Source organism: Ipomoea triloba, chromosome 4, assembly GCF_003576645.1.
Source record: "Ipomoea triloba cultivar NCNSP0323 chromosome 4, ASM357664v1".
Classification (NCBI taxonomy): Eukaryota; Viridiplantae; Streptophyta; class Magnoliopsida; order Solanales; family Convolvulaceae; genus Ipomoea; species Ipomoea triloba.
The window spans coordinates 1,388,253-1,414,127 of record NC_044919.1 but is presented as its reverse complement, the minus strand read 5'-3'; the positions used below and the strand labels follow the sequence as shown (position 1 = coordinate 1,414,127).

The 25,875-nt window shown below is 34.6% G+C and overlaps 4 protein-coding genes across 4 annotated transcripts in view; 2 read left to right on the top strand and 2 right to left on the bottom strand.

Moving 5' to 3' along the window:
• LOC116017474 (protein NRT1/ PTR FAMILY 7.3-like) overlaps positions 1-1,959 on the bottom strand; it is a 5,332-nt gene extending 3,373 nt beyond the window's left edge. The window contains exon 1 of the mRNA XM_031258070.1: positions 1,771-1,959. Coding sequence (XP_031113930.1) covers positions 1,771-1,863 — 93 coding nt within the window. The 5' untranslated portion in view covers positions 1,864-1,959. The remainder of the gene's footprint in view (positions 1-1,770) is intronic.
• A 7,261-nt stretch (positions 1,960-9,220) lies between these two features.
• Positions 9,221-12,637, bottom strand: LOC116015077 (protein NRT1/ PTR FAMILY 7.3-like). The gene is made up of 5 exons (XM_031255079.1): positions 12,500-12,637; positions 11,256-11,370; positions 10,911-11,128; positions 10,285-10,841; positions 9,221-10,195 (listed from the first exon to the last, which is right to left on the bottom strand). Exons 1-5 carry the CDS (start codon positions 12,581-12,583, stop codon positions 9,334-9,336), a joined length of 1,836 nt encoding a protein of 611 aa, XP_031110939.1. The 5' UTR covers positions 12,584-12,637; the 3' UTR covers positions 9,221-9,333.
• A 3,657-nt stretch (positions 12,638-16,294) lies between these two features.
• Positions 16,295-21,172, top strand: LOC116017268 (probable tRNA N6-adenosine threonylcarbamoyltransferase, mitochondrial). The gene is made up of 13 exons (XM_031257814.1): positions 16,295-16,650; positions 16,838-16,882; positions 17,058-17,132; positions 17,605-17,701; positions 18,052-18,142; positions 18,365-18,414; positions 18,788-18,978; positions 19,107-19,192; positions 19,483-19,558; positions 19,676-19,759; positions 19,929-20,043; positions 20,119-20,207; positions 20,649-21,172. Exons 1-13 carry the CDS (start codon positions 16,363-16,365, stop codon positions 20,772-20,774), a joined length of 1,413 nt encoding a protein of 470 aa, XP_031113674.1. The 5' UTR covers positions 16,295-16,362; the 3' UTR covers positions 20,775-21,172.
• A 459-nt stretch (positions 21,173-21,631) lies between these two features.
• Positions 21,632-24,577, top strand: LOC116017269 (DNA repair protein RAD51 homolog 3). Its single transcript, XM_031257816.1, has 9 exons — positions 21,632-21,789; positions 22,479-22,577; positions 22,824-22,946; positions 23,064-23,097; positions 23,193-23,263; positions 23,407-23,633; positions 23,726-23,857; positions 24,008-24,074; positions 24,169-24,577. The coding sequence occupies exons 1-9, from the start codon at positions 21,678-21,680 to the stop codon at positions 24,342-24,344; spliced, it is 1,041 nt and encodes a 346-aa protein (XP_031113676.1). The 5' UTR covers positions 21,632-21,677; the 3' UTR covers positions 24,345-24,577.
• Positions 24,578-25,875: the final 1,298 nt, after the last annotated feature.

Sequence of the window (25,875 nt, the reverse complement as noted above, 5' to 3'; positions counted from 1 at the left end):
GGGGGGGGGGGGGGGGGGGGGGGGGTTGGGGGGATGGGGTTGAAGAACTTACAAGTCCAGCAACCTTAAAACCATCACAGTCCATATCTATCACCTCTGATCTGATAGACATATCTTAATCACTAGATGATGATCAAGAAAAGAAGTTTTGACTAGCTGAGGTGACAATAACAGACTTACAGTGTCAGTTAAATAGCAAAGTAATCATCACCTCACATACTACTACTATTATCCAAGACAATGACACTCCACTTTAATTTGGGGCTAGTCTAGGTTGTAGTCAAATGTTAATTGAAAGTATTACATATATAATAATAATAATAATAATAATAATAAGGGACAATCTGACCAAGTTAGCCAGACGGTTAGTTTGATAACCATAGGTTAACAAGTTCAACTCTTGGTGGGAACGGCTAACTATGAGCAACTTAGACTGGTTTAACTCTTTGTGGTCCTTTGTTTGTTAGGGTCACGTCAAGCTAAGACGGGATTTACCTAGTCAACTATGAGCAACTTAGACTGGTTTAACTCCTTGTGGTCATTTGTTTGTTAGGGCCACAAGGCGAGATTTACTCAATGCACACCATCAGGTAGTGATTGCGGTTTCTCTCATCACTTAAAAAAAGAATAATAATTTATTATTCAAGTGGTGGGAACATCAAAATATACTGGATGGGGGCTGCTAGAATTTGAACACAACATAATGATACGACAGGCAATTATTTGTTCGTGGAAAAAACACAATAATTCGGCCGGAACGGCATTCCAAAGCTAATCTATTTCACTCCCCCGCACCTTTCGGCTGAGCAACCTAACATCTCTACATATACATTTGTATATATTTCTATCTCATCCCACACAATTATTCCTTAAGCACGGCTTCGAACATCCAAGGTTAAAATATTCCAGAAATTTTATAATGTCATGAGATATTATTGCTCAAACATATTGTATTAAAGTTTGTTGTTGAGACTACTTAGTTCACAATCTTGTCATAAAACACTACTTTAACGTTATTTACTCCTTTTAATTACTTTTTGTTTCTGCGTATTGCACCTATATCCTATAAGAAGACAATAATCTTGTTCGCACGAGCTTAGCTCACTGGTTCAATAAGCAGTATTTAGGAAAAGAAAAAAAGACAATACTCTTATTTGGGTACAATACTCTTCTAAGAGAGTAAACTGTACTAGTCGAGTTTCGATTAAATCATATTTGGGCAATCCTTTCTTGAGTCTCAACCAGATCCTATTCAGGCGATCCTCCTCTCTAATCTAGTTGAGTCTCGGTTGAATCATATTAGGGCAACCCTCTCCAAAACGACTAATACAGTCTAGTGTCATCAATCGAATCTCATTTGAACAATTTTTCTGGAAGAGTGTTGTTGCATGCACAAGAGTCTGAACTGTGGATTTAATTAACATCTAAAAGTATTTATATATGAAAAAGAATATGTGAAGTGATATAAGAGGTTGGTTTGGTCAAATAGCAAGGATGTTTTCTGCCACTTTCAAATATGATTGCTCCCATGTTAGCGCAGCACAAACGAGGTTATGATCAGGACATGGAATAAAAGGTTAAAGAACACAACACCACCACAAAGAACAGTAAAACTCCAAGAGATTAATGTTAATTGATGTTCCCCTTAATATATATTTCTTCTTTAAAGGCGTAGGGTCTCCAGGCATGCAGATTTTTTAATATTAAAACTGGAAAAACCAACGAAAAAAAAAGTTTGGGTTTTTTAAGAAAAAAAATGGTTTTCTGTACCTCAGACTCAACGAAATTTGCAGAAGATTTGGCTGCAGATTGGTCTTCGGCTGCCATAGAAGAAGGGGGAGCTTCAGTTTGCTCAATGTCCATGGCTGCTTCAATTGATCAGTGCAATTCAGAGAAATGGAGAAAATATAATAAGAGAGCGGAGATGAGGTGAGAGCTGAGAGAGAAGAGGAATGAAAGGAGAGAAGAAGAGAGTGGGGAGTAATAAGGAGAGTGAAAGGGGAGATTATATTGCAGGGAATGAGAATGAGAATTGAGAATTGAGAAGATTGATGTTAGTTAGTTGTTGATGCTATACGTGGGCGTCATGCAGTTAATTACTTCCCATAATTGTAATATGAACGGAAATAAATTCGACCTCTTTCGAAAAAAGTTAATTATTGTCAATTTTATTTGCTTCCCCCACAATAATCTTATTCTCAAAAGACGAAATCCCTCGATCCCACACCCCAGACTTAAACTTGATACGACCCCACAAATCCACAATAATCTATCATTTATATATTACCAATATTTCATTTTAAATTATACTACACCAACTCTTACATTTTACTCTATTTTCTACTCCTGCTTACATATCACCCTATGAGGCCATGATTCATTTAAAAAAATGTGGACCACAGTTTTTATTACTTTCTTTTCATCTTCCTTCAATCAAATCAAGACACATGACGGGAGTTTTACTTACTTGAAGTGCGTATATCGTTTTCCTTTTATTTCATTCTTCACGAGTATCAGTGTCTCATATTATAATATTGTGGATAATCTACGTTGCAATATAGACCACTGACATGTATGTTCATTTTTAATATATTGAATATTCATTTTGGTCGATGCACTATAATTTGTTTTTTTAAAGGTTTATTTTTAATTTACTAACTATTTAAAATGAGCATTTAGTAGATTAAAATAAATAAATTTTTAGTATACAAAAAATAAACATGTATTAATTATTCACCTTATATTGTGGACTATGATTCACGATATAATTTGGACAACATCTCACGAGATAAGACAACTCTTCCATAGTATTATATTACTACATGCACCTACCACTTAAATTTAAACATAAGTTTCAATACCTTTAACCAGTTGTAGTATTAGACTAATTGAATAATAATCCGATTTGATTAATTTTACTCAACCTTGATGACACGTCAATTAATTGAAAATTTAATTTAGAATTTTTAGTTGTAAGAAGTAAACATTTGTACTCTATTATTATTTGTTTGTTTTAGTTTATGGATTACAAATTAATAAATATAAAGTTCCATCATATTATGTTGTCTTTTTTATATTTTAATGAAATATGTATAAAAAATGATATTCATTGTTCAAATACAAGAATATAACAATTATTGACATTACCAAATATAAAATAATTATTATAAAAGTAGTTAAAATTGCACAAATTATACATATGGTGCATTTACATTAGCAATATGTATACTAATGGATTTGTAAATATATTCTAAATTTTTACTCTTAATAAATCAACTCAACATTTAGTCAAATTAAAAAAAAAAACAATTAAAGGAAGCAGATAAAATGTAGTGATAATGCGATATAATTGTCACCCCATAGGAATGACCAATTAAAAAATTATAAATATTACATAAAGATGGAGTATATATAAACGAAAATTTATCTATGTTCAATTTCATAATTTAAATGCTATTAATGCCTTTTCAATATTTAATACTCAATAAATATTTAATATTGTAATAAAAAAGAGTGTGTAAAGTCACACAAAATGTACCTCCCATTAATGTCTTAATGCATTAGTTTATGTAAATTATTTGGGCCCTTATCAGCCAATTTTGGTTTATTTGATCATTATTAATTGTTTGACTTGGTTAAATAGTCAATATAAGTACTTGATTAATTAGCTTTTTGTAACAATTTATTACTCCAAAACGCTAAAATTCAAAAAGTTGTTCAAAACAATTTTTTAAATAAAATTGTTAAGAAAGTCATTTTGCATGTAATCAACTATCAACTAGTTTACTAAACATTTTTCTACAATCAGTTAATGTTATCAACTAGTCAAACTCACTAATCCAATCTGGTAACAACTATTTACCAAACACCCCCTTAATATTTTTTAACTAATATATGCTTGTATTAATATACCTAATTTTTTTTTGAAAACTAATACATATAGTTATTAAATACGTAGTATGTAACAAGCATTTTCCATTTCTCATTCTCCCAAATATTGCATACTAAACCAGTGAGCTAAATCAGTGCAGGCAAAAAATTTCCATCTTTGTCTTCAATGATCGATGAGTGGATCAAGAGTCAAGACTTGTATTAATATTTTAATAATAAACTTCATTAAATATTAGACACGTATCAACCTTACATCCGATTTAGACATAATGCCAATGGTCATTTATTATGAATTCAAAAAGGGTGGCTGAGTGTAGTGATGAAAATATGTCAAGTCGGGTCGAGTTACACATAATTAGTGTATCAATTCAGCCTATGAAAAATAGCGTAGCTCCGCCCCTTATATATTAAAAATACATGCGCTACAATACGTAACGTAAGTGTATTTATTTGAAGGCATTTCCTAACAGCAATCCAATTGCCGTTTGCAGCAGAATTGACATAATATCCACAATTGTAGTGTTGTGAAGTGTGGACAGGAACCAAATCGACAATTCTCAGATTGAAAGAAAAACATTTCCTACTGCCTTTTTGCCTTGTCTCATTATAGTTCCTCCATTTGGTCAAAACCCCCTTTCTTAAATCATGTAGTTGGATGATGAGGATGGAGTAACATGTTCCTATGATGTCACTTGCAAAATCCCAAGCATTTAATCTCCTCAATTCCTTCTTTTCTATATATATATATAATAATAACAATGCCTTAACTCATCTTTTATTTTATTCGCGCAGTAGAAGTGGTTGTCAAACTGGTTTAGATTTAACTTATTGAGACTAGCTTTGTATAAGGGTTGATTGTGATTTGTGATCCCAACTCCATCAACGTAGAACCCGTTTAAAGTAAACCAATGTCTAAACTTTAGTAAAGTCGAATTTGATTGTCATTTGTTTTGTTTACCATGTTCAACACTTTGTTCCGTAAATTAAAGGTGGTTTTTAAACTGGTTTAGATCCAACCTATTAGGACCAACCCTCAAGATAAGTCTAAAATTAACTATTTTTTAGCCTTCAATAAGAATTCGATTCTTACAAGCACCTTTTTAGTTAAGTCCATTGAATATAATCTTTATAATGCACTTTACCTCTTTTATATACACAAATACAAAAATAGAATTTATCCATTGTACACTCTTGATTAGTGGTGACCAATTTTCATTATCTTAAAAAAAAAAAAAAAAAAAAAGCAACAACAACAAACAAAATGATAATCATGCATGTGTATCAAGACATCAAAAAAACTAATTGTGTTCTTTTAATTAGTTGATATCTCAACAGTGCGTACATAATTAATGCTTGAAACTTATAGGCCGGATAACCTTTTAGGTGTGAAATCTAGAATTCAATTCTTCTTTCCCATGGTTGTAGGATTGCTTTATTTTATGGGATTGCTTTATTTTAGGCCGCATAGGCAGTTCAACGGGTCATAGGGGTGAAGTTTGGGAGAAGAGATCAGGGATCGAGTCTCACCAGCGGCAGTGTCAATTGAGTTACCTGACGCTTTGTCGGGCCGGGGTGTGGGGAGCGGTTATTGTCAACACACTCTTGGTCAAATTCATTGCACATGGTCTTTTTAGTGAGATTTACCAAATACACACCTTTAAATAGTGATTGTGAATTTCATTGTCAACCAAATAGCTTTTCCGGTCTTTTTTTTTTTTTAACCCTTCTAACATAAATTTTTTAGCATAGTAGATCAAAGCATAGTAAATTAGAAAAATATATACGAAGTTGATTTTTTTAATAAAACCAACTTCATAAATATTATTAAAACATACTTTGAACCTAAGTTTTTAATAAAGAAAACCTACTTTGAAAATTTAATTTAATTTAAATGTGAAAGGGACAATTCATGAATTCCCACCCTGATCAGAAACCACAATACTTTCACATGTAGAAGACTAATAGAGATTATAGCCAGTAGTCTCATTAATGTATATAGTCGACTACTCGAGTAGCCAATATTGCAAGGCTGATCTTTAGTATTGGGTATGAAAGAATCTTAAATCTCCAAGTAAATTGTCCCATTCAAAGAGGTGCCTACAATTCACCGAGGGGATTAATCGTTATGTTCGACGGTAAAAACCCTGGCTACACCTAAATAATAATAATAATAATAATAAGAATCCTTAGTAATATAATGCATGGTTCAAAGCTCATTAAAATTTATGTATTACAGAGTATAATCTTCTTTATAAAGATCACTGATATGTTTATTTAGAGTTGTTATAATTTGTTCATTTCAACCAAAAAAAAGAAGGAAAAAGCCATTGAAAATGACTAATCTACCCTCCATTCAAAAAAGGAATTGAACATTTTTGACTCCTAATTATTTCATTTTTAGAAATTAATTTAGCCCTTGTTAATTGATATAAACAGATTTAGCCCCTTAATTGTCCTTCTTTATGTTTGCACTTTTAATCCTTGATGTAATATACTTATCAAACTCTATTAGCAAACTATTTTTATGAGGTTATTTTTGTCATTTAGAATCAATATCTATGATTAATTAAAGTTTCATTCTCTACATACGAATGTCATTTGAACAGTGAATATTGATTCTAAATGATTAAGCTAAGAAAACCTCACGAGTTTGATAATCATATAACGATGGTGTCTAATAGTACAATATTACAAATTTATGAACAATTAAGGAGCTAAATTTATTTAAATTACCTTACCGAGACTAATTTTTCAAAATTGAAACAATACATGAGCCAAAACTGTGGTTTTTCCGTTAAAAAAAAAAAAAAAAGAAGTAATAAACAGGTAGGCCGGAAAGCAATCCTAGCATTGTTGTAGGACTGCCTGTCTTTTAGCCTGTATTACCTTTCCCATCATCATCATCATATGCCATCCACAAGAGAGGATAGAAAAGTTCATGCTAGCTAGGTGACTGCAATTGATGTTATAATTCAAGGAGGGGTTTCACATGATTTTAGCATCTGATTTTTGTCCTCTCTTTTTTGATCACCCAAGCAGATGAGTTTGGACACAAAGGGGCATGCAGATGGGGGGTGGGGGGGACTGTGGGGGAGTCAAATTTCTATATTGATCTCTGTGATTGAGTAGCAATGATGTTTCTATGTCTCAGTATCTCTGTGTTGTAGAGACATTCAAGTTTGTGAGTTGCATTGATGGGGTTTATTGGATCACAAAAGGCTTTGGAAAAGTTCATAATTGGTGATGATTGCTCATACAAATGTATTTTAATATCAAATAATTTTTTTTTTTGAATACTTAATATCAAATAATTAATTGTAATGCATATATATTAAAAACAATACTATATATATATATATATATATATACACATATATGAAACTAGTTTATAGATTTTTTTTTACCTCTTCTAATATTATCAAGGTTACAAGTTCAACTCCCAACGGAAGCGGCCTCTTGAACTTATTGGATTGAACCGATCAACTATGAGAGACTTAGAATGATTTACCTCATTGTGGTACTTTGTCAGGCCACCTAGAATTACAATGCAGGATTTACCCAATACACACCTTTGAGTAGTGGTTGCGAGTTTCTTTCGTCACTTAAAAAAATGATGTAAAACAAAACATGGGCAACTCCATCTAATTTGGTCGGACAGTTGGTTTGATAACCACAATGTTCAGAGTTAGACTCCCCATGAGAGTTACATATTGGCCTTCTTGATTTGAGCCGGACAGTTATGACTTATGAACAACGTAATTAACCTAGGTTGGTTTACTTCATTGCGGCTCTCTGCTGGCTAAGACCGTAAAAAAGTGGATGAGACATAATTCTCATACTAAAAATGAGGGTCTTGAACATTTGGTGAATAGGAATAAGCACAACCTAATTATTACTCCGTAATACGTAAGTAACGTGTTTAGTTTCTTCGTAACAATTTTAATCTCTTAATTATTTGTATTTAGTTGTTTTAGAATATGACAATTGTCAATTGCAAAATTAGTCCTTGGTGTAGCCAATGTGTGCTGTTTTGGTTCCTTTCCTATTGTTGTCATCTATTGCTTGTTTTCTATATGGCACTTAATAGTTAATACCATGTTACATATTATTCTCACTGATCATCTTCTATATGTTGTACCGTGTTACATACTAAATAAAAAATAAACAGTAGTTGATGGCAAAAGATGCAAAAGGACTAAAATCATATGTGTTTGGTTATATTGAGGACTAATTTTATAATTGTAAATTGTTAGGGACTAAAATAGTTAAATGAATTTTATTTTTGAGAGATTACATTTTTTTTCAATTAAAAATCTTGTCCGTTATATGGACCATAGGCCCAAGAGGAGAAGAGGTGGGTTCAGGACAAATTTCTAAAGCATTTCCGAAATCGAACTACTGTTCAAGAAATGTGGATCCAAGCTCTATTGCGGCCCAAAGGCCCAGTATATAAATAACCTACAACACCATCTTTCTCTCTCGACTATCTTACTCTCAATTCTCTCTCAACTCAACTTTCTTCAGCTCCTTCTTCGTCAAATTTCAATCCCGCAATGTTGCAGACGCAGAACCAATTAATCCCGGACGAAAGTGTGGTTGCTCTGAGCATTGAAACTAGCGGTGGTGAAACTGCTGCTGTTGTAAGCTCATTATCCATGTTTATATGTGTGTGTGTGTGTGATTACTTTTATGATTGCTTTGTGGATAATTTTGGTGAAATTAGTTGTAGTTTGGTTATTTTGTTACGAATTGTTGAGTTGAGGTGAACAGAAATGGTGAAACATTTAGCCAAGTTGTCACTTCTCAGGTATTATATCTATATTAATGTGCGTCTTGGTAAATATGGATGAGTTGGTTCTAAAATGGCTGAAGAAGCACATTCACAGGCTGTTGTTCTGGTATGCGATCCGCTTTACTTAGTCGCTATGAATGTTTAAGCGGAGAGTTTTAGAAAGTGCTTTAATGTAATAATGACTTTGAATTTGGAATAGTTTGAATTAAGTTAGGAGGAGATGTTCCATGTCCATGATTACAAATGAGAGAACGTTGTGATAGATTACAAATATAGATTTTAAAAGATCTCATAACTTAAGGACTGATTTCCTATGCTCTTTAAATGTTTTTGTTTCACAAGAGGCATCATCGGGATAATGAGTTATCAAATGCTGCAATATATACTGAATTTCTATATTCTTCATCAGGTAACTCACATTAAAGTGAATTTGGTGTAATATCTAATTTTCCAGTCTTTATGGATAGCTTAGTACAGAATAGTAAGTCTTGGCAGATGAGATCAGCATAGTGGTATACTATAGTTAAAAACAACATATGCTTAAACAAACTTCACCTTTTGGAAGTGCATTTCTAATTTCCTATTCCTGCTTATATTCAATGTTCTTACTTGAAACAGGATGCGTTCTTCATTTCTTCAACATCATAGCTTCAACTCAAAGGAGTTCCTTCCATGTCTGTCTCCTCTAGTTTTTCTAGCACTATAGCTTTGTACCTCTTTGCACAGAAAATGAGCAATACAAGATCTAATGCAACTATGACAGCAGACAGGAAGAAAAATCTATCCAGGTGGCCGTCATTTAAATTTGGTGGTACCCAACCTGGCTTCCCATGTTTGGTTGTGATCTTCATTACGATGCTTAGTATAATGCTGCACAGGTAACTGCCTAAGGCTGATGAGGACATGGATAAACCGAGCCCGATGCTCTTCAGGCTATCAGGTATCTGTGATGCAAAGAATTCCCACTGAGCTACATATATAAATGCTTCAGCTACTCCTACAAGCACATACTGAGGAATCTGCCAGAAAATGCTCAGAGAACTTGTCTCTTCGTTCCCATTAGCATATCTTAGTCTGTGTTGCTCAACCAGGCCTGCTATCAACATGGTTATTATTGAAATGACCATCCCTATTCCTATTCTCTGCAACTCATTGAGAGGCTTTGGTTCTCTTTTCATCAATTTGACATATAGAGGAAGTATGATGTTCTCATAGCAAATGATGAAGGTAGACGAGCTTATAATGTCAACCGCAGTCATGCTGGCCGGAGGCATATGGAAGTCTGCAATCTTGGTATTCATGGCAGCTCCTTGCTCCACAAAGAGAGAAAAAACCTGAACAAACACTGTGGATGCCAATATGGTGCAAACCCATATTGGGAGAAGCCTCAGAACACACTTAACTTCCTCCACTTGAGTAACAGTGCATAATCTCCAGGGATTTGGAACTTGGCTTTTATCAGGCAACAAGGTCATTTCTGATGAAACCTTAATAGCCGCACGATCAAGAAACCTGTTTGTTGGCATAAAACAAAGATCAAGTAACAACAGAGTGCATTACATGGTTCAAATAAAAAAGATGAGTCAAGAAAACAAACTTACTCAAAACCATCTGTATGTGAGATTCTTCTGTAATATTTCTCACCCCTTCCATGAACTTCATACAATCCTTCTCCATGCAACGGGACTTTAAGCTTTAATTTTCTCAGAGAAGCCACAATCACCTGGCAGAACCTGGATACAGGGTTGTTGAAAGGTCTGATATGGCGATATCGGTATTCCCCAGCTATTAGCAAGGCCAGTGAAACAAAACCACATAAGGTAGATATCCAAAAGGCAAGTGCCCATTTCCCTAGATTTTCAATATACACCAAAACTATCTCTGCAATCAGGGATCCAAGGTTAAATGCAACATAAAAGTAGCTATAGAATTTGGTCTTTGATTTGCTCTCTTCAGGATCTTCTTCATCAAATTGATCTGCTCCTAAGGTTGCAAGTACAGGTTCTATAGAGCCACTCCCTATAGCTAGTAAATATATAGAGACATAGAACATTGCAACTTCAATTCTTGATTGTGGGTTGCACACTTCTCCTATCCTCCCACACCCTTCAGGTTCAAGCATAAACACATGAGTTAACAGGGACAATGCCACCAATCCCTGCAAAACCGATCAACTTCAGGAACTTCACTTACAAAAATCAAGCTTTCAGAAAGCAACTTCACTTACAATATTCATGACAGCGAGGGAGATGGTACAAGTGTGATATCTTCCCAAGTAAGAGTCACTGAGGAATGCTCCAACGAGAGGGAAAAAGTTGAGGGTTCCCATCCACGTGCTAAACAAGTTTGCAGCATCTGCATTTGATTTTCTCATGACAGACTTGGAGAAAAGGACCATGTTTACTTCCACTCCAGTGAAGGCAAGTGCAGCCAATCCTTCACTGGCTGTATCAAGCAAACAAAAGATAGTCAATCACTAACGTTTTAAAGATATTCTACATATTTGGAGCATCCAATACACCTTTAAGACTCATTCTTGATCTGTTACCAGCTGCCATGTAATTAAACTTACCTAACAGCAGTTTTCCTGATTTCCATCCACCAGTTTTCCTCTTGAGTGCAGGTTTTCCATGTCTATCTGTTGATCCATCTCTGGTGCAAGAATCCAGGAGTCTCATTTTCCCTTCCTGTTATGGATACATTGAGCTTAAACCCATTAAGGTACAATTTACTTTGAAACATTATAAGCAGCTACTGAACATTGTTTTCAATTTTTGCATGATGTTAGTTTCATTCTAAAGCTAGATTTATCTTGGATTCTTGTCTAATTCTAATATTTGACAACATTTCTAATTAATGATGGGAAAACAAAAGAGTAAAAAGACAACCCTCCTAAACCCAATTACTGATCCATTTTGCAGAGCTACACAACCAACAAAAGTCTCTAAACAGCCTAATTAATGTGTGGAAAGAAAGCAAAATCCTTCTTGTTAACTAACTTCTTAATGCTGATGTTGTCTTTTACATTCCTGGTTGGAATTTAGTAATTTACTCAAATATTCAATACTGCCTGTTTCACTTCACCTAAGATAATCCACAGCAGTAATGATTATTTATCCAAGAATACTACATTGGATAAATAAATAAAAATAAAATATGACCTTGAAAGAGGGGTGAATCCAGCAGCCTTAAAATCAGACTCCATACCACCTCTGATAAATCACAGGAAGATCAAGAAGATATTCAAGTGTTTAGTTGTTAAGATAGATACAGTGCCAGTTAAATAAAAGTGTCATCATCTCACAAACTATTATTATTATTATCCAAGACAATGACACCCCACTTTTTGCTCAAAATACAAAAAGATGATGTATATTTTATAATTTGATATTCAATTTTTTAAAATTATAAAGCATAAATTATGTCGTTTTCAGTATTGATATGATTTTGAAATGAAAGTGATTCTTACAATAGTTTATTCAACTAATGGAATATCGAAACTGGGATCCTAATTGTGAAGTTTATTTAACATCCATAAATATCTATATATGAAATGATATTGGGTGTTGCTTGAGTCATATAGCAAATATGTTGTCTGCCACTATCATATATCATCGCCCCATGTTAGCATGTTACCCCAATATCAACCAGGATGTTAAAAAAACAACACAAAAGTTTATACACTAGTGCAGTATAGATTTCTAAGAAACATAAGGTTGATGCTTAACATAGGCGATAGCTTTCTCGATGGATGCATATGTTTTTAACTAAAAATGGAAAAACTGGAAAAAGTTTTGGTCTTTCGCTGTTGTATACCTGGGATTCAATGAAGATCAAAGAGGATGCAGAAGCTTCGTCTGTGTCCATGGAAGGAGGTGCTTCAGCTTGCTCCATGTCCATTCTACTCAGATATCAGGGAATTATGGAGGAGCTGAGAGAGATCAGAAGGATTTAAGCTAGAGAAATGAGGTTTAGAGGAGAGGAGAGAATGAGGATTATATGGGGCAATATATTAATATAGAGTTAATAACCGGTTTGATCCCTTGATTATAGTGAAATTATTGATTAGGTCCTTGATTATCATCCTTACCAAATTAAGTCCTCAACTTTGAAAATTTTACCCAATTTTTGTTATCCCGTCAATTTGAACCGTAGGATGATAGTCCATTTGAGCCGTAGGATGATATCGGAAAACGAAATTGGGTAAGATTTTCAAAGTTGAAGGTATAATTTGTGAAGAAAGATGACCAAATCGATAATTTTGCTATACTCGAGAGACGAAATCGGTCATTAACTCTGTTACGTAATATATATGGTAGTTAATAATGGGTGTTGACTGCTAATAAATACAAAAATATATTACCCCATCAGCCGAATTTTCTAAGAGTAGCCATGTTTGACAGCTATAATGTTAAATTGTTTTCAAATATATCTTTCTAATAAAGGGTGCATCAAAGTTAAAGAGTTTCGGCAAGATTTATTTCCTAAATAGGAGTCCAGCTAGGTGAATGTCACCAAATTGAATTTGAATTAGTCTTTTAATGGTGAGAATACGGAATTAGTCTTTTAATGGTGAGAATACAGAATGTTGTATGAAAAAAAATATTTACAAATGAAAAATAAATAGTATTGAGATTAAAATGAAAAAGTAATAGTGCCCTAATATTTAAATTAGGGAAGTAGATATATTTCAAAAACAAATTAAAAATGTAAGTAAAACAATGAAGTGGAATGAATAGAGCATCACATTTATATTAGTGATGAATAAAATTTTTTTTTCTTTTAATGTTTACATTTTGGCATGACAATAATTTTTTTTAAATCATTCGCAATTGTGAATTGTCCGACTTCAACAAACGTTTAAAAAAGAAAATTTACTTATTAATTAAATATAAAATAAACTAATAAAATATTTGTTCAAAAAAAAGTAATAAACTATTATCATAAAGAGGTACAATTTATGAGATAAAATCAGGAGGGAAATGTAACATTACCCATGATTATTGCAACACTACATATTTTCATGAGTATAGTACTTTGTGCACTAGTAGTATAGTACTTTGTGCACTAGTGTGCGACAGTGCGAGTATTTGGATACTTGTAGGCTAGTTGAGACATATTTTGCTATTTTTCATTAGTGATTATTGCAACACTACATATTTTCATGAGTATAGTACTTTGTGCACTAGTGTGCGACAGTGCGAGTATTTGGATACTTGTAAGCTAGTTGATGCATATTTTGCTATTTTCCTCATTCATCAGTCTCCACTCCTCCACTAGTCTCCATGACAAAATTCGAGCTTATGATTATAGTACTATGTATAAATAGTAACATTTGTGTGAGACCATTTCACGGGCCTCAATCCGTGGGACGGGTCGGATATTTGATTAATGGGCCAGAACTTTGTATTCGTTAATCAAAGATCCGACATGTCTCACAAATTGAGACTCGTGAGACGGTCTCACACAAATTTTTGCAGATTTATAAAAAAAAATAAGTTTTTTTTTTCTTTTTAACCATGCCATTAAGTTTTCAAATAATAGATTGATTTTGTAATGTTACTAAGAATGTAAAAACATTTTAATTTGGACTATCATTTTTGTTTGGAAGTTTGTGAGGTACAAATTTAAATTATCTCAATGTTCAAGATTCTTACACGTTGTGAAATTTATAATGTGAATCTCTATGAAAAAGTGATATTGTTATAATATTTTTCATAAAATGTCATCAAATAATATATTTTGTTATTTGCAAATATAAATATAATATTATAAAATAAAATTATAAAGGTAAACTTACCCCTTTTCGGAGCGATAAGTCATGTGTACAATATTCTTCATGATTATATTTTTCAATGTAAGTTGTACCAAACGAATCAATTTAATAATATCCCTAATAATAATCCATATATTTTGTTATTTGCAAATATAAATATAATATTATAAAATAAAATTATAAAGGTAAACTTACCCCTTTTTGGAGCGGTATGTCATGTGTACAATATTCTTCATGATTATATTTTTCAATGTAAGTTGTACCAAACGAATCAATTTAATAATAATCCATATATATTTCCAAACATACAATTTATCACTAAATAAATCCTCCATAATATATGAAATCGAGGTATAATATATATATATATATATATATATATATATGTATATATTAGTTGGCAAAGGATCTCCATATTTAGTTGGCATGCTATAAGTCTATAACATGTGACACCCCTTGTATGTATACAATCTTAACTAGTTCAAAGTCGAGTTGTTATTATATTATATTTGAGAGTTTTTTTTTTTTTTTTAATATTTATCTTTTCGTTCATATAATTTAAATTTATGGAAACTGAAATTTGAAAAATATGGAAGGGTTTACAATTTTGCATGTGCTAAAGTGTACAAACACTTAGGGCATGTTTGGTTAGCTGGAAGTTGTTTTCCATGGGAAGTGGGTTCCCTAAAATCAAAGAAATAGCTCACTTCCCATGTTTGGTTGGCAGGAACTTATATTCTCATGGGAAGTGGGTTCCTCCATTTACAGGAAAACAAAATCTGAGGTAGAGCCTCGGATTTTATTTTCCATAGTTGTTGGGAACAAAAATTGAGATGGCAAGACCATTCTACCCTTCTATTTTCTTCCTCCTTTTCCCGTTTCTTCTTCTTCCCTGCCAAAATGGAAACTGGAAAGACAGTCGGTGGTCGCCTCTGCCCTCGCCGGTCGCCTCGCCGCCTCCGCCTCCGCCCTTGCCGGTCGCCGCCTCCGCCTCTGCCCTCGCCGGTCGCCGGTCGCCGCCTCACTCTGCGCCTCCTTCTCCGCCTCACCGCCCCTGCCTCAGTCCCGCCGTGGCTGCCTCGGCCTCTCTGCTCTGCTGATTCTTCGACGCAGCCACAACCCCCACACGCCCTGGCTCTGTTGATTCTTCAATTCGACGCAGCCTCCATTTACGAGAATGAGGATTGAGGTCTGATGAGATGAGAATGAAAACCTAATAAAATTTGCCTAAAAAATTGTTTAAAGAAATAAAAGAAGATTGGCCCAAAATTTTGCAACAAAAAAAAAAAAGGCCCAAAAATGCCTCAAAAATTGGCCCCAAATTAAAACAATAGTATTAAGAAATATTAATTTTATTATTATTAATAATACATAACTCATTATTCACATACTCTTCTCCACCAACCAAACAACAGAATTTATCTTCCCATCAACTTCTTTTTCACCAACCAAACAACATAATTTATCTTCCTAGTAACTACTTTTCCACGGAATTCCACTTCCACTTCCATTCAAATATTTTCCGCGAACCAAACGGGCCCTTAAAGTTAAAAATTATTGATACATAAGTATATAATTAATAAGGTTGTGGTCTTAATATTTAAACATAATTTTGTCCCGTAAGAGGGATTGAGGGAGTGGAGGCGTAAAGCACGATTTCCATAACAAAAGATCACGAATTCGATTTTTGTCAATACGTTTGAAGAAGCTCGTCACATAAGATTATTTTAGTGTGATTTACCTTTCTTATATAAGAGTGAGACCAATAAATCTATTAATTTATTTATTAAAAAAAAATTAAAAAAATCGCTCTTTGTCCCTTTGATGGGCCACTTACCAATACACCCTCTTTCTCTCTCGAGCTCTGTGGAGCAAGCAGTTAGCAGTGTCGGGGAAGGTAGGAATGGCGACGATATTTCCCAACTTATCTTCCGCAATTTCCCGCCTAAACCCCATTTACAGACCTTCACTTTACCTCACAATCAGAGGTTTCAACAAACTGGGAGCACAGCAGGGACCATTACCACCCGCACGCTCTATTCTCCACGCTTCATTCAAATCTTTCTCAGCTCAACTTTCTTCTTCAAATTTCAATCCGGCAATGGCGCAGACTCAAAACCAATTAACCCCAGACGAAAATTTGGTTGTTCTGGGCATTGAAACTAGCTGTGATGACACTGCTGCTGCTGTTGTAAGTTCACATGCCCATTTATCCGTGTGTCTATGTATATATATGCCTGTGTGTGTGTATAATTACTTGTCAGATTCCTTTGTGGATTAGTTTGGTGAAATTAGTTGTAAATTTCTGTTCTGTGTGGATTATTTTTGTGGAATTAGTTGTAAAGTTGGGTTCTTTTGTTACGAATTCTTGAATTCAGGTGAACAGCAATGGTGAAATATTAAGCCAAGTTATCTCTTCTCAGGTATTATACATATAATGTGCGTTTGTTTGCACTGTATTGCTCTCCTATGTCACCTTTCTTGTTATGTGCTATCATTTTCAATATTCTTTGGTTAGTTATTTGGTTTTCAGTTTTCCAACTTATATCAAACAATAAAGATTATTTTTTCTTAATAAAAATTCAACCTTGGATCAAGGCAGAACTGCTAGCTAAATATGGAGGAGTTGCTCCTAAAATGGCAGAAGAAGCACATGCACAGGCTATTGATCAGGTATGCTGTCTGTTTTTACTTAATCACTATGAGTGTTTTAGGGAATGCTTTACTGTAATCACTATGAACATGAAAGAGTTTGAGTTAAGTTTGGAATTGTTCCAAGTCCCTAACTAGAGAGGAGAGAACTTACATCCAGTCTGATAACTGAAGTGTTTTCCAGAAACTAATGCATCATCGATTCAATATTTTTCTTCGGGCAGGTGATCTTAGTAGTACCTAATCTATACTCTTGATGAAAACAGTCCCTAATATTCCATTTTAGCTTTAATATTCCTACACAATCTTCTTACCCTGTAATGTCCTTGTCATCCAAGTGGGGGAAGATGGAGAAGACCCACTTGTGGTCTTGTGGATGACTTTCCTATGTACCAAGTTCTGTATTTCAGGATGCATGTTTTTCATTTCTTCTACATTATAATACTACCTACAAATACTTTTTGCTGACACAGACACTTGTTTTGAATTTCAGGTAGTTCAAGATGCCCTTGATAAGGCTAAACTAACTGAGAAGGATCTTACTGCTGTTGCTGTTACAATTGGTCCCGGCTTAAGCTTGTGTCTGCGTGGTGATTAGTTTTCCATTCATTACTTTCTTCTCACTTTTGTGCCTTTCTAGGGGAAAATTTGTTTTCCTACTCTCCTCCCACTTTGAAAAGAAGCCAATCAAATGAAAGGAAGCAAAAGGAAGAAATTCCATTCACAGTTATTTTATAATCATTAAATAAAATATAAACTTAGGTTTCCATTTAGTTGTTTGCATCATCTACCTTGCCTAAGTTTGATAATTGGCCAACAGGTGAAATCTATATATGAATATACAAATGCATCAAAGTCAGCATATTTTCAATTTTCTAGTTAGCTTGGAATGTGGTCCTTGACAGTACTGTTTGCTTACTATTCATTCTTTCGTATGTAGTTGGTGTACAAAAGGCTCGGCGAATTGCTGGTGCTCACAGTTTACCTATTGTTGGTGTTCATCACATGGAAGCTCATACTTTGGTAGCCAGGTAAAGATTAGGTTCCATCACTTCCATGTACGAATGGGTAAAATTTATAATGCCTATTCTATATGTGGACAAATTTGCTTCCTTCAAAGGAGATTGCTGTGATTGACGTGTTTGGTTTCCATCAAATACTCTCAAGCTCTCACACGCTCACATATGCATGCATGCATGTATATAAGAATATTCAGTTGCCTGCCTTAAAATTAATGTTTTCCTTTCATCTAGGTTAGTGGAAAGAAAGCTGCAGTTTCCTTTCATGGCTTTGCTTGTCTCAGGTAACACTTTTGAGTGCACAGTACTGTATAATTATTCTTTCTGCTGATGAAAACTGATGCTGGAGTATGATAGGGGGACTTTGTCTTTTGATTGCTACTAAGAAACAATTTTGACCATATTTTGTTCTTGTGGTTAATTAGATTTATTCTCTCTGTTCCAGACTTCCAGTGCTCATATGTTATATAATTGGACATGAATGTTCAGAAACATAGTCTGATATAAGATAGACGAGTAAATTTTGTACTAAAAGACATGCCCTTTGGTCTTACGTAGTTTTAGCTGGAATTGATTTTTTTAATTTTTTTTTGTAGTAGACATTTTAGCTGTTTGTCTATCGACTGCATTTTGTTTACCTTGATCATTGTTTCTTAGGAGGGCACAACCTTCTGATTCTTGCACGCGGTCTTGGTGACTACATTCAACTTGGGACCACAGTTGATGATGCAATCGGTGAGGCATACGACAAAACAGCAAAATGGCTTGGTCTTGATTTGAGGAAAAGTGGGGGCCCCGCTATAGAGAAACTAGCTCTAGAGGGTGATGCAGAGTCTGTAAAATTTAATGTAAGTTACTGTTGGGGGAATTTACGTCACATAATTATACTCTTTTGTCATTTTCTGGTTATGCGGCATTTTAAATAGCACTCAGGTAGTTTATCTTGATGCTTAATTTGAAAATTTTTGGTTTTTAGGTTCCAATGAAACAACACAAAGACTGCAACTTCTCATATGCAGGTCTGAAGACACAAGTGAGGCTGGCAATAGAAGCCAAAAACATGTACGCTGTTTGTATGGGAAAAGCAAATGCTGCTGTATTTACATTCATTGAATATTTATTGCCTTGTCTTGGAAACTCTGTGCTTTCATAACATTAGACTGTTTGCTGTGTTGAATTTGACTAATAGAAAATAATCTTCGGTTGATCTTAAAGGACATAAATCATGCATCCTGCCTAGTGCAGGTATGGGTGGATAAACTGCAGTATCACATCACATAACATTACAAATTAGATTTTCTCTCTCCCTCTTCGTTTGTTTATTTTTATGTATTTCACTATTTTGACTGCAGCAATGCTGGAATACCCATATCTTCAGCTTCTAGTGAGGACAGGAAAGCTCGGGCTGATATTGCTGCATCATTCCAGGTATTAAGCTTCGTAAATGAGTGACTTCCTTGCAAAAGTATTAAACTACAATCTCTTCTTAATATCTTGCATCTCTCGAGTTCCTGATTTGCCATCCTTCAATTATCGTTCATGCAGCGAGTGGCAGTACTACATTTAGAGGATAAGTGCAAGCGGGCAATTGAATGGGCCTTGAAGATTGAACCATCTGTAAATCATTTGGTGGGTGGTTTCTGCACCACTTCTATCCCATGTCTACTTCATATCATATCTAGACGGGCAATCTGTTTTTCTATTTGTTCTCATTGCTATAGCATATTTGTATTTAGCTATATTCTTCCCGGCACCTCACTGATCTCTGTTATATTAATTCGAACATTACCTTCTTCAGGTTGTATCTGGGGGTGTTGCATCAAATCAGTATGTCAGGGCTAGGCTTAACGAGGTTGTTAAGAAGAACGGCCTGCAACTCGTGTGCCCCCCTCCCAGCCTTTGCACCGACAACGGTGAGTAACTTAACAATTGTTTGGCATGTCAACATTCAGGAAATTCTAGACAAAAACTCTGCCGTCTTATGTTAGGTGTGATGGTTGCTTGGACCGGCATTGAGCATTTCCTCGTGGGAAGATTTGATCCTCCACCTCCTGCAGATGAACCCGAAGATGCTCTGGTTTGTCTTCCTTGCTTCCATCCTCTTTACCTCAAGTCCTATAACTTATTTTTTCTTGGCACTATATTACTATTCCATTCCAATTGGCTTTCTGCATTTTGCGTTATTTGGTCCAATATTGACTGATAAGAATTAACTGAACTTCATGATTACAAAATATTGACTGATAAGAATTAACTGAGCTACATGATTACAACCGAGGGACAGTTTATTAATCTTTTCTGTTCAGAATGTTTTAAAATGTGGTTTTCAAAATTTGAGAGCTTATATTGAACATAAAATTTAGGCAGTTTACAAGCAATATCATCCTATTAAGATTCAGAGACTTTCACTATCTACTCACAGATTGCGTGAAACATGAAAATGCAGAATAGAAGAAGATACCCCCGCTGCAGATCATTTTTGTTACTTGTGATCCTTAACCGTGTCTCCTTGGAACAGGTTGATCTGCGCCCGAGGTGGCCGTTAGGCGAGGAGTATGCCGAGGGAAAAAGCGAAGCTCGCTCGTTGAAGACAGCCCGAGTTCATCCATCCCTTACATCTCTGATTCAAGCATCTAGGAAGTAACAATCAGAATCTGCAGTCTAAGTTACACACACAACTTATCTCGTGCTGGTGTGAAGTTGCCATTTTCTGAAGCTTATGTTCTTCTCATTCAAGAAAATAACCACAATCGCTTCAAGAGTTGAATGCTTTCATGTGCTCAAACTGGAGAGTATCATGTTATTACACATCAAGCAAAATCTTCCAAGAAACCAAATTTATCTCTGTGAAAAGCATATTACCATTTAGATTTTAGAGTGTCTATATAGAAGATTTATAGTATTCTGTAACTTTATACTTTGATTTATGGGAAAATTTGTAAGAAAGTGCATTATAGTACCAAAATTTATCTTTGTGAAAAATGTTAAGATAGCAGGGAAAAGGTTTAAGCTGACAAAAAAATGTTTCTATTATTGTGTTTCTCTGAAGATGTGTATTAAAGTATACTTTGTGTAATAGTTCACAAACCACACAGTAAAAATAAACTGCCATACTACAACACTAGGAAGATAGGGTAAGAGAATAGACCAATGTTCGAAATTTGACAGTGATAATATGGAGATTATGCCTAAAGTAGACATATTCCTTATGCACACCGACACTTGGTCCTATTTATTGAATAATTGCGTCAGCATGATTTACATCCACCAAATGCTTTGTCGGAGCGCGGTGTAGGGACCCTTAGAGTTAGAAATTCAACATTTTGAGAGACGAGAATCATGCTTCAAGCCTTCACCCACTTGACCACTTTTTTCAGGGTTATTATTGTATTTTTTTTTGTTTATTTGTTTTCTTTTTTCTAATTTTTTTTTTTAAATATGTATTGTAAATTGCTATGTATATATTGGTGCTTCACTTGGCGCGAAAACTGAGTGTGCTGGGAAGCGTAAGTTCAAGTCAAAACTGAGGGTTTTGTCGAAGGCGACAATGGAGGTATCGAGCCTACCCATATCGGCGTCGCAAAGGGGAAAGCTAATATCCGCCGGCTACACTTCTCTATCCTCCCTATTCTCCGTCTCTTCCTTCGACCTTGCTCGAGGTTCTGTTCGACTGCTCTCTGATTCCACTTTCTCGTTATTTCTCTGCAATTTGATTTGATGATTTATCAATTTCCAATTGATTCAATTTTGTTAAAAAATAACAGTCCACCTAGATTGATGTTAATTCTTAGTTAAGTTTTTGGAGTTGATCTTATGCAATTACATGTGAACATCAGAACATCCATGGATTAAATGTACTGTTTTACTATCTATATTACTCCGTTATGTTAGCCAAGTGTTCCGGAAGTGTTTGATATTCCGCAGAAATCATATGAGGATTATTTGTGCAATTCTTCTGGAAAAAAATGAACTGTTTAGAAGGAAATGCCAGGCTAGCAAATGTTAAGCTATGAAGCTTTAAGGTACAGCTGGGGAGTGGGATATTTAGTGTATATTTCTTTGACTTTGAGTTGATGATAGTACAGCTTATTTGATATGGAAAATGCAGAAAGAGTCCTTTTATTTATTTTGAAATAAGAGATGAAAATAAATTAGATGCCATGGAGAACAGATGGATTTTTTTGATTTTACATGTTTGTTTGCATTCCATTCTGTACTTTTTCATTGCCAAATGCATGGACAAGGAATACCATATTTGAAATATCTGACAAGTAAATAAAATATTTTTTGTGATACTGTGCTATTATCTTTTCTGTTGTGTGATCCAACCTTGTCTTTTGTTATACAGATTTAAAAATATCGGAGAATGAGGCACTTGCTATTCTTGAAGTTGCATCTCAGAGAGCGGGACTGGGAAGAACCAATGGAAGTCATGCCGTTGTCAGTGGTATAAATGTCATAGTCCCATCTGGAGATAAAAGCACCAAGAACATTCTCTTGAATGGACTTTGTTGCGCAGTTGTACAGTTTATGTTAATTCTGTGAATCCACTAGTTTCAAGAGAAGGCAGTTTACATTTTCCACAATTACTATTCTTTCTTGGTTAATATAAGCCATAGAGCATAACAGTAAGTTATTTAGCAAGGTTTATTTATTAGTTAAAGAGTAAATATTCCATTTTATTGTTCTCCAGGAGCACAGAATGCCTGGGATATGCTGTGTGAGGAGGAATCACTTGGACGGATCACAACATGTTGTGCGGATCTGGATGAGATCTTGGGTGGGGGAATAAGTTGTCAAGAAGTTACTGAAATTGGTGAGTTCTGAATCTTCTTAATGGAAGGATTGGATGCTGAAATTTTGTAATGAATATGCCTAATTCTTTTGATTTTAATATACTCTATTTCCTTTTTTTTGCCTTTCAACCTATCAGGTGGAGTACCAGGAATTGGTAAAACACAACTAGGGTACTCAATGTCTCAGTCTCACATGTTTTCCTGGTGCCAAAATACTACTAGTTCTCTATTTTCTCATGGCTATAATATATATCTGCAATGGGCAGGATTCAACTTGCAGTGAATGTCCAAATACCATCTGATTATGGTGGCCTTCAAGGGAAGGCAATTTATATAGGTTATAGCATTTAATTTCTTCACAAATGTCATATAGCATTATCTTTTCAAAGATCCAACTGACACTAGAAATTTCTTAACTTTTCACTTTTGTCCATTTTTTTGTTCATGTCTTTTTGCATTGTGGGGGATTGCTGCTTTTAGACACAGAAGGCAGCTTCATGGTGGAGCGTGCTTTACAGATTGCGGAAGCTTGTGCTGAGGACATGCAAGATTATAGTGGCCTCTTACACAAGGATAAGCAGGCCCATCAAATTAGAATGCAGCCAAAAGATTTACTTAATAATATATTCTATTTCCGCGTTTGTAGTTACACTGAGCAAATTGCTGTCATAAATTACCTAGAGAAGTTTGTCTCAGAACATAAAGATGTAGGTAATCTTGTTGGTTTGGCAGGTCTCCATCTAAATGGTTGTGCTTGATATTATTTGACACCATTTCAAATTTGTCTCTTTTGTCACAGGTTAAGTTGGTTGTTATTGATAGCATTACTTTTCACTTTCGTCAAGATTTTGTTGACATGGCTCTTAGAACTCGACTGCTTGGTGGGCTGGCCTTAAAGTTGATGAAGCTTGCCAAGAAGTTTAGTTTGGCAGTAAATACCATTCTATTTCCTTCACAGTATTTTAAGTGACTTTTTCATTCCTGCTAAACATGATGTAAATATGCAAAGTTAGCATCTATGCATTTTGATCTTTGTACTTGATTGAGTTTCCAAGATTATATGAATTTCACACTTTTGCAGGTTGTCTTATTGAATCAAGTAACCACCAAATATTCTGAAGGTTCATATCAATTGACTCTTGCCCTTGGTAATAGCTGAAAAAGCCTCCAACATCATATTTCCATTTCCATGCTAATCCAGAATTTTATCTTGTCTCATGACTACAACATGCTGAAATGCAGGTGATAGCTGGTCACATGCTTGTACTAACCGCATCATTCTTTACTGGAATGGGAATGAAAGAAATGCATACATTGATAAGTCGCCCTCTGTTCGATCAGCATGTGCTGCATATGCAGTGACGAGAAGAGGCATCCGGAACTCAACTTCCAGCTGCAAACGAGTCAAGATGATGTAAGTATTTGTCTGCCTAGTCTAGTGAGAAGAAATTGCGCCCTTATTCTGGTTGCTTTAAATGGCTATGAAATTTTGGAGAAACTATATGATTGAATGCCAATATCTATCTGTTCTGATTATTGCTATTTTTTTGGGGTAAATGTAATTTATTGGAAGTAAACAGATATGTACAAACTCACAGGGGCATTCCCCTGACAATATACAAAAAAATTACCTCACTGGAGGCTTTGCCCATATGGCCAAACGGCTGAGCAAGAAAACATTTAAGCTCAATATGATATTCATCAAAAACCAATACTAACACTTAAAGCCCACAAGACAAAATTAATCCCAATAGTGAAATGCCAACCCCCAAACATGCTGCCAATTGAATGTCATAGTAAACATATGCCAACTTCTGTTCTTATAGTCTACAGGACCTTGTGTTTCGTCTTGCACTTGCTCAGATTGGTCATTTTTGTTATAGCCTGAAAGGTAACCAACCATATCATTGAATGTAATAGTAAACATATGCCAACTTCAGCATATTTGACCTAAAAAAGGTATGACACTATGACATCTTGTAATTGTTGTCAAATGTCTATAATATTTATGTTCTCACCTGCATATCGATCTTCTTTGACCATAAATCTCGGAGTTCCTAAGATAGTGTTCAAATATTGACCAAAATGGTTTTTATGTTTATTTAAGGAATAATGCTATATGCCAAAGACCTTGTGGTCAAGCGGCATCCGGTGTACACTCCCATGTGGAAGGGAGTGGGTTCGAGCCTCAGTGGAGGCATCTGTTGACTCTTTGTGCTTCAGTAGGTTGAGAAAGTAGCTATGAACAGATACTACATTGTAACCGAGTCAGTAAAACTCAAAAAAAAAAAAGAAATAATGCTATATCTCTTTCATTTTACTCTCTGTTATATTAATATGATGCAACTTTTTGCCATTATATTTATTTAAGCTATTTTCCCTTTTGGTGTTCCAACTATTATACCTCTTTCACATTTGGTTCATGACTATCAATTTTTCTCCATTTGTTGTGTAACTATTAAATTCCTGCTACATTTGGTCATTTTGATAAACTTTCCAACTAATTTTAGCTGGGATCTCTGATATAATAGTCATGTGATTATTTGAAAATGCATTTATATTATTTGAATTAAAGCAGCATGTAGACCACACAACTGAATATAGTAGTTTTGGTGTTAGTGTGATCATCCAATTAATCAAAAACATCAAATGTGAAAAAAAATATAATAATCATGTACTAAATATAATAGTAAGATCATACAATTAATCAAAAGCATCAAATGTGAAAAAAATATAATAATCATGTACTAAATATAATAGTAAACTAATGAAAAGTGCAAAAATCTTTATTTATTTGTTTATTAATTTTGATACTAGTAGTGGAGTAATATTTTGGTTGTCCGTGGCGGCTGTAGGTCAGGAATGCATGCCACCAATATCTTAGCTGATCAGAATTTTATATTATAGTTTGACATAGAAAAATAGTGAGTGCTTTAGGAATTGTTAATT

Bases quoted from the DNA above. Each gene is read 5' to 3' on its own strand.
- LOC116015077 (XM_031255079.1), bottom strand. From the start codon at position 12,583: ATGGACATGGAGCAAGCTGAAGCACCTCCTTCCATGGACACAGACGAA. The intron at 11,129-11,255 runs GTAAGTTTAATT...TGCTTGATACAG, and splicing joins ATCAGGAAAACTGCTGTTAG to CCAGTGAAGGATTGGCTGCA. The intron at 10,196-10,284 runs GTAAGTTTGTTT...GCCAACAAACAG, and splicing joins TCACATACAGATGGTTTTGA to GTTTCTTGATCGTGCGGCTA.
- LOC116017268 (XM_031257814.1), top strand. From the start codon at position 16,363: ATGGCGACGATATTTCCCAACTTATCTTCCGCAATTTCCCGCCTAAAC. The intron at 20,044-20,118 runs GTGAGTAACTTA...GTCTTATGTTAG, and splicing joins CAGCCTTTGCACCGACAACG to GTGTGATGGTTGCTTGGACC. The intron at 20,208-20,648 runs GTTTGTCTTCCT...TCCTTGGAACAG, and splicing joins ATGAACCCGAAGATGCTCTG to GTTGATCTGCGCCCGAGGTG.
- LOC116017269 (XM_031257816.1), top strand. From the start codon at position 21,678: ATGGAGGTATCGAGCCTACCCATATCGGCGTCGCAAAGGGGAAAGCTA. The intron at 23,264-23,406 runs GTTATAGCATTT...TGCTGCTTTTAG, and splicing joins AGGGAAGGCAATTTATATAG to ACACAGAAGGCAGCTTCATG. The intron at 24,075-24,168 runs GTAATAGCTGAA...GCTGAAATGCAG, and splicing joins TCAATTGACTCTTGCCCTTG to GTGATAGCTGGTCACATGCT.